Raw genomic sequence first — 10,332 nt, 5'->3', positions numbered from 1 at the left:
AATAATTTTGCCTAGTTCCTTCTTGCCATAATTATGAAGCAGTATTTTTCTTAGATCAATGGCTTGAAGTTTCATAGCTTACAAATTAGTGAAAATCCGTGTGCTTGGTGTGCTTGGAGGGGACATAGGCTTTGTGGAACTTCATGACCTGTTGCCTGGTAACTGGACCTACGACCACTCAGATTCTCTCTGTGAGCTGTCAGGCTTCAGAAGCCAGGTCACCCCAGTCAATAGCTTCCTGCAACTAGAAGGGAATGAGCACCTCGCTCTGTCCAGGGCTTGAAAAGCTGTTGCTCACAGCTGCCTGCCCATAGCCATGACACACTTCTTGTACTTGACGCCAGAAATCCTGCTTCCCTTTAGCCCTCTCACTTCTACAGAGTTCGAGCTGATCAGACGCAAGGCCCAACAACTGTGGCAGGATGAGACGCGGTGGTCTGCTTCTTCCATGACAACCTACTCAGGGAGTTACCGGGAAAAGCAACTGGACGAGGCCACCTGCAACCGCCTGGCCCAGAGAGTAGGCCAGCCACAGTTTGAGTACAAATCGTAAGATCCCTTTGATTCAGAGTCAGGTGCTGTTTGGAAAGGGTGTTGTAGAGGTCAGCCACTTCAAAGGTGTTAACACATCTGCTTCCCTGTGTAAATGTCACTTTCCAGCTCAAAGTATGGCCACAACCCAAATTGCTATCACTTATTACTGGAAGATATGGACACCAGGGTTTGACTAATGTAGATATTTTTTGCTTGTGGCCATGTTTCTTAGTATATTTGCTTATTGTCTGTGTTTCTGGTCATATGGGAAGGTCAGAGGACAACTAACAGGATCAGTTCTCTGGTCAGTTCCTGGAACCAAACTCTCATCTTTGGGTTTCCTCACAGCCGTCTTTCTGTCCCCTCCTCCCCTTTAGACAGGGTACCCTGTTATCCCCGACTGGCCTGAAACTCCTTCTGAAGCCCAGGACAATGGAAATCTCTGGGTCCTCCCACTTCCACCTCCTTAGCACAGGACACACAGGCACGAGTTGCCAAACCCAGTTTCTGTGTGTGGTTATGGGATGGACTGCAGAGCCTCCTAAATGCTAGGCCAGCATCTACCAATGTCCTTGGGCCTAAAATATTGTTTTCTGTAGTCTTTCTCTTTGTGGAAAGCTGGCAAGCCAGCCATCGCTGTATACCAGAACTTACGGGTACCTACAGGAGCTGAGCCCAAAATTATTTCCAAGTGTTTATTTATTGGGAAGCCAGGCCCTGTGATAGGCCCACAATCAAAAACTAATTCCAATTCTGTTTCCCAGCTGTAAACACTCAGATCACGGGAAGAGGTTTCAACAGGTCCCGGAGAAGAAGGTTTGGTGTAGTAAGGCCTTCTGGAAAGATCCTAGGAAAGCAAGCTTCCCCCATGGTGGGGGAGGGGGAAACATGCCACTCTGAAGAAAGACACATGGAACCACCTGCCCAGGCGCCCACACACCAGAAGGTGACAGGTAGCTCAGGTACATGAGAGGAGAGCATACGTCAGGACTCATGATGAGATCTCCCCCTTGGGGTATTATTTAGTAAATATGCAGATTCTGGAAACTTCTTTGAATGTAGTTCGGACTATTGGCTCCAGTCCTGATATAGGAGCAACCCATGCAGAGATCTAACAAATAGTAGTTATGGGATTGGAGAGATGGGTTAGTGTTGTGTTAGGAGCAGTGGCCGCTCTTGCAGAGAACCAGTGTGGAGTTCCCAGCACTCGTGTGGGGTGCCTCCCAAGTACCCGTAGCTCTGGCTCCAGGAGATAGGATGCCCTTTGGCCTTTGTAGGCATCCACATGTATGTGGGCATCTCTCCCTCCCCTCTCTCCCACTCTACTCCAATACAAATAAAATCTTAAACAATATATTAGTTACTTCACCTTCCATGTCTTCCCAAACAATGAAAGTCAAGTACATGATCTAGTTTCCCTAACACTCTCTGTAACAGCTCTCTGGCTTGTCATCCCTTCAGTCAGCTTTGGAGGTTCATTCGATAAGCTGGGGCTGTTGGGGATCCCCTCGGCTAGGTAGAAGGATCTTTATACATTACTGGGGTCTGCTCTGAAAACACACGGATCCACAGAGACATGCAGCAAAGCCACTCTTGGTTTTGGTTGGTTGTTTGTATTTAATAGACTTTAAAAGGCAGACATGTAGCATGTGGTGAAAATGTACAGTTCTGACTTTGTCTCGTGAAGCTTATCTGGATGTTTGGGAAACCTCAGACACTAAATATATCTATCGCTCAACTGCTGTTCTCCCAGACGCTAAGAAGCAGCAGTGGGGGTGGGGGTGGGGGCAGACCGAGTTCAATTGCAAAGTAACTGCATGCTGTATTATTTCTGTTTTTAATCTTTTTCTTTATTAATTTTAGTCCAGAGGAGAAATGCCTTTTAAAGTTCCAAGCAAAAGCTGTTTGATTAAAAAAATTGTGAAATTGTAGAGAGGCATTTTTTTAAAGATCCTATAAGCTCATCCCTGTAAAGGTTCTACAGGTGTGGCTGCTCAGTGCGCTTACAGGAACTGGGTTATGGTGCAGCGAGGAGGAGATCAGAATACAAATGAAAGCACTCATTTTAAACATATTAAGGCAGGAAAATGCTGGCGTACGTAGAACACAATAGTTTTCACTCATATTGCTTACCCTGTATCTGCCATGACAGCCGGCGCTACAGACCATGTGTTCTGAGCCTTAATCGTCAACTTTGCCACTGTTCATCTGACGGGAAAGTCTCAACTGAGGAAATTCTAGCCCAGACTGTGGGCATGTGTGTGAGGAATTGCCTTGATTATTAAATGATTATTAATCATCAGCCCACTGTGAACAATACCATCCCTGAGCAGGCTAGCTAAGCATGTGCCCGTAAGTGAGCCAGCAGCCGACAGTCCTCCACGGTCATGCACCAGGTCCCTGTTTTGAGTCCCAGCCCTGACTTTCCTTGATGTGGACTGTGACTGGAAGTCAGTGTAAGGTGTGATAAACTCTTTCCTCTCTTTAGCTGCATTGGGCAAAGAAAGTATTTTATTACATCAAGAGAATGAAATTGGCATGCCTCATGAGATAAAGCTAGGGGGAAGCCTCAATCATTCCATTCTGAAGCAACTTTAATTCATAAAATTCATAATGTACACAAAAACCCACCTGTGCTGGGGGGACAGAGATGTGTGGTAAGGAGCTTGCACTAATCCCAGTTGTCTGCACTGCAATGCGTTTTGGAGGCGCCAAGACAGTGTGTAGTGTCACTATAATTTGCTGTTGTTTTGCAGTGGTGACATTAAAACCTTGCTCCCACTAGACAGATCCTGAGCTACAGCCCCAGTCCCTTGAGTGTACACTTTAAAGTCTTGAAGCTGTGCTCATTCACTAATCAAATATTTATTTAGGTCCTACTATGTTTAAGGTCTTAAATTAGATGCAGTAGATCTAAAAACACATGACCCTTCCAAGAGCTTGCTGCTAGATAAGGAAAAAGCCATAAGAAAACATGAAGCATTAGAGTTGAAGAGAAAAAAATAAGGACTGGTTCTCTAAGCAAAGCTGGTGACAATGTCTTGCAAAATGAAACAGCTTTATTTTATCATCCCCTAACCAAGTTCTTAGGTATTTCCTTAGGAGCGTAAAGTTAATATACATCTACACAAAACAACACAGAACCTTTATAATACTTTTCCTCATAACTGACGTAAACTGGAAAGAACCAATAGGAAAATACGTAAACTCTGCTACATCCATACAATGGAATGTTATTCAATGATTAAGAGAAGAAGGTGGTGGTGGTGGTAATGGAGGAGGAGGAGGAGGAGGAGTTAGAAAAGGAGGAGGAGGAGGAGGAGGAGGAGGAGGAGGAGGAGGAGGAGGTGGGATGAGGTATCAGGCTATGAAAAGCTATGGATGAGTCTTAGATTCCTATCTCTAACCTAAAGAAGTATGAAGTTACACATTGCATATTGCAAACATGCAACTTCTAAACAGCAGATGCATACAGTACATAGACCAGTGTTTCCAGAGGATGGGCAAGAGATGAAATCTGCTGATGTTTCAGGTCTGTGAACTTGTTGTGTGTAACGCCATAACGGTGAACACTAAACATTAAATATTTGCCAAAACACATAGCACTCCATAGCATAATGAGTAAACTTTATGTAAATTAAAAAGACATTTAGGAGTTTGAGAAGGCTAAGAATAGGATAAAGAACTTGAAAAGAAATCTGAATATATTGTGGCTATTTGAGAGGAGCTTGTGGGCATGTGATTGAAGGCTGATCTCGGTAACTTTGGAAGTTGGTAGGGACTGTGGAGAAGACAGCTGTGAAGAAGCACAGGGTTATTGCTGGCACAGTTGTTTCCCACTGGGTTTGAACAACAATTCTGAAACTACTACCATACAAGCCAGAATCGAACAGTTCAGTAAACGGGTGACTTTTGTTGGAATGGGAAGAAAACTAATGAGTAGGGTCTAGAAATGACCTCTGTCATAATGATCAAAATTAGATCCGTGTGTAGTATTATTTACTTAGAGATGATATGTAAAAAATACTTGCATGTATGCATCTATACACAGGTTTCTTTGGAAGAAAACAGACTCTGCTTAGCTCACATCAGTGTAGAACTTTGCACAGAAAGGCCTTGAAGCAATGCTTTGCAAGAGCAGGCACTTCTAGTGCCCTGACTTTGGTTCCTGCTAAGTTTTCTCCAGTACAAAAGAATGAGAGTTACATAGAGACATACTGATTCTCAGACCCAGCCAGGCGGTGGACACAATGGACGTGGAGCATGCAGTTCCAGAAACTGTTAAAACGTCAAGAAGTGACATGGAGATGGTGGGGACAAAGGAAACTTCCAGATGGAACATATCAAGAAAAGCTGGAAGATACGCAGGAAAAGTAAACCCAATGTACCAAATAAATATCCACAAGTCTATACTCAAACAAATGACTGAATAAATACATTAGTGGGGAAAGGACGGAGTTCCCATGCAGAAGAGTGTCACATCATTTTGTGACTGTTCTCTAAGATGAGAGTGACTCACTATTCAAGTGTGAGATGAGTGGATATGGAAAATGAGAAGAGAAACTTTACAAAGAGGAAACCCAGCAAGCATGATCTCACTGTTTAAACCAGCTGACCAAAGTTAATGTCAACAGCGACAAGCTACATTGTAATCTCTATCACTGCTATGATGTGTAATGAGGCTGGCAGCCGACTTTTATGTTCCTCGTACCCAAAATACATCGCCTTCCTGAAATTGTGAAGAGACTATGCCATTCAAGAACATCCCATCGATCAGCTAACCAGCAATTCTGTTGTCAAGGTCATGAAAAAGGAAGAGCCTAGGAAAGGAGCTGTCATTGCCATGACACACACAGGGAGGTGCCATTGCCATGACACACACACACAGGGAGCTGCCATTGCCATGACACACACAGGGAGGTGCCATTGCCATGACACACACAGGGAGGTGCCATTGCCATGACACACACACACAGGGAGCTGCCATTGCCCTGACACACACACACAGGGAGCTGCCATTGCCATTGCCATGACACACACACACNACACACACACACAGGGAGCTGCCATTGCCCTGACACACACACACAGGGAGCTGCCATTGCCATTGCCATGACACACACACACAGGGAGCTGCCATCGCCATGACACACACAGGGAACTGCCATTGCCATGACACACACACACAGGGAGCTGCCATTGCCATGACACACACAGGGAGCTGCCATTGCCATGACACACACAGGGAGGTGGCTATTGAACGCAGTGAGGCATTCTAAAGGGGACTCCGAGACAGGAATGGCCTTTCAGAAAATTCAGGAAATCCAAATGAGATAGAGATGCTAGGCAATTGTGTGTCAGCACTGGCTCATCAGCATCCCAGATAAACTACATGGACATAAATAATGACCATATCTGGGTGTGGGGTATATGGCCTCTCCTTGTTGTATTATCATTAAGTATCTTGCTAATCTAAAGCTAATCTAAGGCTGGGTATAGTGAAGTACAGGAGTAATCCTAGCACTGGGGAGGCAGAGGCTCTCCTGGGCTACACAGCCGTTCAAAGTCAACATGGATTAAAAGCATCAAGTAAATAAATGCATGCATGCATAAAAATGTTTTCTAAAATTAACTTTTAAAAAAAAGAAACAGAAGACAAGTGGGTTTGGCAAGGCTTCATTTACAGAGTACATGATAATCAAGGAGGAAAATCAGAGCTCCAACAGCAAGACCCACCCAAAGCTCCTGGAAGGAAAAGAGAACAGGAGATGGCGGTTGTAGGCTGAGCCAATAGCCTCTCACGCAGCAGTTACTACTGTAGTTGCTTCTCTCTGTCCGAGCAGGGAGAATGATACTGAGTTGAAAAGTTTAACACCACGTATGTTAGCAGCCCCTTAAAAATTAAAATTGTGAATAAATTTTTTCACAATATTTATAAGGCCCACATAAGGAAAACTAAAATTTTGATGCAAGAAATTATAGTATAACTAACTAAATACATTTCATGTTCATGGATTAAAAAGAATTAATAGCATCAACTCAACAGGGGTCTTGGTTTTTTCCTGATCCTGTGATAAAATGCCCTGACAAAAGGAATGTAGAGGAGAAATGGCTCATGAGTCCACATTACGGTCTACCACTATGGGAAAGTCAAGGCAAGAGGAATTTGAAGTAGCTTGGCATATCCATAATTCAAAATTCACAGAGAGAATGAAGGCATGCTTGCTTTCTAGTGCTCAGTCTTCTCTCTGTATTTACACAGTCCAGGATTCCCAAGCCTAGGGAGTGGTAATGCCTACAGTGGGTACAGCTAACACAGTGGAGGTAATTCCCCCCAGCCATGTTATGGGCCAAGCTGACTTAGACAGTCCCTCATTAAGGTTCTCTTCCAGATGATTCTAGGTTATGTCACATTGACAAAACTAACTAGCACAATGTGTGAGTTCAATGCAACTTCAATTAAAGTGTCCCAGCAATTTATTTTGTGAGCACCCAAAAACTGAGTCTAGCACTTATAGGGAGAGGCAAAACAGCAAGAACAAATAACACAAATTGTAGAGGAATATATTGGAGGACTAATATTACTTGTCTGCGAGATCTATGATAACAATATACATACTAATATATATATATATATATATATATATATATATATATATAGAGAGAGAGAGAGAGAGAGAGAGAGAGAGTACATGGTGCTGGTGAAAGACCAGACAAACAGATGCTAAGGACAGAACAGAGCCCTGAAATAAATATACATAAAGTATTATCTGTTAATCTTTAGTAAAGAAGCAAAGATTATTTTAAAGAATGTTAGAATGAATGAATACCTATGTACGGGGGCAGGGGAGCTAGACATAGACAAAAATTGACTCAAAATGGATATGCTCTAAATGTAAAATGCAAAACTATAACAACTTCCAGGAGAGTAAAGCCTAGATGCCCTTGTGATTTGGAGGGAACACAATGAAATAGTTGGTGAAACTGGACTTCATTAAAAATTTTAACTCCTTTTTAAATGTTTTTTGAGATTATAATATAGTTTCTGCCCTCTGAAAACTCCCATAAGCACCCTCGTTGCTCTCTTTCAAGTTCATAACCTCTTTTTATTAGTTGTTTTGCACACACCCACACACACTCACACACTCTCACACACACACCCATACCCACACTCTCTCACACACACACCCACACACTCACACCCCACACCCACACACTCTCACACACACACTCTCACACCCACACTCACACACACACACTCTCACACACACACTCTCACACACACACTCACCCACACACTCACACTCTCTCTCTCACACACACACACTCACACACACTCACACACACACTCCTTAAATTCCTGCATACTACCTGATATATATATATATATATATATATATATATATATATATATATATATAAAATCGTACATCACGTTAACGAGACGTTACGGGTGTGGCTTCTGGCATTCCTAGGAGACATGATCCAGCAGCAAACCCCTATTTCTCTGGCTCTTACAATTTTTCTGTCCCCTCCTCTTGAGCCTTAGGTGTGAGAGTTGTAAATATCCACTGAGACTGGGCTCCACTGCTCTGCATTTTGATTGGTTGTACTTTTCTGTAATGCAGAGAAGTTTCCTTGATGTTGGTAAGGACTATGCTTATCTGTTGATGTAAGGGCAAAGAGAGTGTAGTTAGGGATTATGTTTTCAGTAAAGTAGTGGTTGTAGGATCTCTTCCGAGATCCATGACTTCATTAGTCCTGAGAAGTTGGCTAGGGTTCCAGTAACAGGCATGATTTACCTCATTTTCACCAAATCTTAGGTCCAATTAGACAGTTGTTGGTTATTCATGCCACTAACCCTTGGGATTAATGTGCCGTGCTGGTTCTTGGTCATTAAAAATTAAAAATTCTCTAAAGAATACAATATCAAAAGAATGATAAAAGAAGCCACAAACAGGGAGTTGTAGTTGAAAAGATCTGTTCTGGTAGGTCTTCTGATTGATATATCCAAGATTTAGGAAGTATAATGACAATGTTTGATTTTAAAATGCACCAAAAACTAACAGATACCTTATCAAAGACACACAGTAAATAAGAATGTGAGTATATGTGCTTTATTTCTATGTTATCAAAGAAGTACAATTAAAATGGCAATGAAATTCCACTACACAGTTTAGAATGATCAACATCTGGGCTGGAGAAATGGCTCTCACATTAATAGCACTTGGGTACAATCATGAGAACCAGAGATCCAATTCTAGAACCTATGTAGCATCTGTATGTATGTGTGTGCATGTATGTATGTATGTATGTGAGTGTGTGTGTATATGTATGTATGTATGCATGATTCTGAGACAGGCACAGATAGGAGGATCTCTGAGGCTTCCTGGCTCTAGCCTAGCTGAGAAAGTGCAGGCCCTAGGTTCAGCGAAAGAGCTTGCCTCAAAGAAATAGGTGAGTGATAGAAAAGGAAGCCATCTTCTGTCTCTAGTGTGCACAAACAGGCATGAGCACTCACGCACACGAGCACACACGAACACTCATGCACGAGAGCTCACAGCCACTGATGAACGTGAAAGCATGGAGCAGCTGGAACTCTCCCCCATGAAAATTCAAGACAGCATGGCCACATGGAAGATGGTTCAGCAATTACTTGGAAAACCAAACATCGTCACTTCTGTAGCATTTGGCAATTATACTCTTTGGCATTAATCCAAAGGAATCAGAAACATGTCCGTACAAAAACTCACACAAATTCTTTATGGTAGCTTTATTTACAGCCACCCAGACCTGGAGGGAACTGCGTTGCCTTTCTACAGGTCAGTAGTAAACTGTGGTGCACACGTACAACAGAATATTACCCCAGTGGCGAAGAGCAGTAATCGAGTCCTGAGAGGATACAAAGAAATTTATACATATTACTAACTGAAGACAATCTGAAAAGGCTAGATACCCTGTATGCATGACTAATTGATATCTTGAAAAAACAAAACAAGACTCTGAGGTCAGTGAACGTATCAGTGAATTCCACAGGTTGTTAAAAGAGGCGGGCATGAGGAGTTGGAGTACCGAGGTTACTTGAGAAGAGTGAAAATATTATGTGTGATAGTATTATGAAGGATGCAAACGCTGTACAGTAGACCAAACCCATGGAGTGCTCACACCCCTATGGACTGTGGGTATCTCCCATGCATCAGTTCTCACAAATGTGCAGCTCTAGTGAGGAATGTGGGTTATTGCAGAAATTGTGTATGTGCTTGGAGAGCAGTTCCCTCGGCTCCATTTCCTGGTGCTACGTTTAAATGCTCTGACTAAGGCAACTGAAGAGAGGGTTTACTCGATCTGGCAGTTATGGTGAGGAAGTGAGGCACCAGCTGGTCACATGGCATTCACAACCTGTAAGAGAGGAGGAAACACATGCTGGTGCTCAGTTCTTGCTCTCCAGTATTTATCCAGCTCAGGATTCCACCCACTGTGTGCAGGTCATCATACCTCAATTCATAGAATTAACACACACCCAACACTTCCAGAGGCCCGTCTCCAAAGTACTTTTAGATTCTGTCAATTTGACAGTCAACACTGATCATCACAGGAATTATATGGGAAATCTATGCACCACTCCCTCTTCCCCCCTTTTTTATTAGATATTTTCTTTATTTACATTTCAAATGTTATCCCTTTTCCTGGTTATCCCTCTGAAAACCCCCTATCCCATCCTTCCTCACCCTGCTCACCATCCCACCCACTCCCACTTCCCTGTCCTGGCATTCCCCTACACTGGGGCATCAAGCCCTC

At 43.0% G+C, this 10,332-nt stretch overlaps 1 protein-coding gene across 1 annotated transcript in view; it reads left to right on the top strand.

Moving 5' to 3' along the window:
• The first annotated feature begins 316 nt into the window (after positions 1-316).
• C20H4orf51 (chromosome 20 C4orf51 homolog) overlaps positions 317-10,332 on the top strand; it is a 38,215-nt gene continuing 28,199 nt past the window's right edge. The window contains exon 1 of the mRNA XM_021219947.1: positions 317-549. Coding sequence (XP_021075606.1) covers positions 317-549 — 233 coding nt within the window. The remainder of the gene's footprint in view (positions 550-10,332) is intronic.

This window comes from Mus pahari, chromosome 20 (genome assembly GCF_900095145.1).
Source record: "Mus pahari chromosome 20, PAHARI_EIJ_v1.1, whole genome shotgun sequence".
Taxonomy (NCBI): domain Eukaryota; kingdom Metazoa; phylum Chordata; class Mammalia; order Rodentia; family Muridae; genus Mus; species Mus pahari.
Note: the sequence above shows the minus strand (reverse complement) of the source record. Positions and strands in the feature narration are given on the sequence as shown.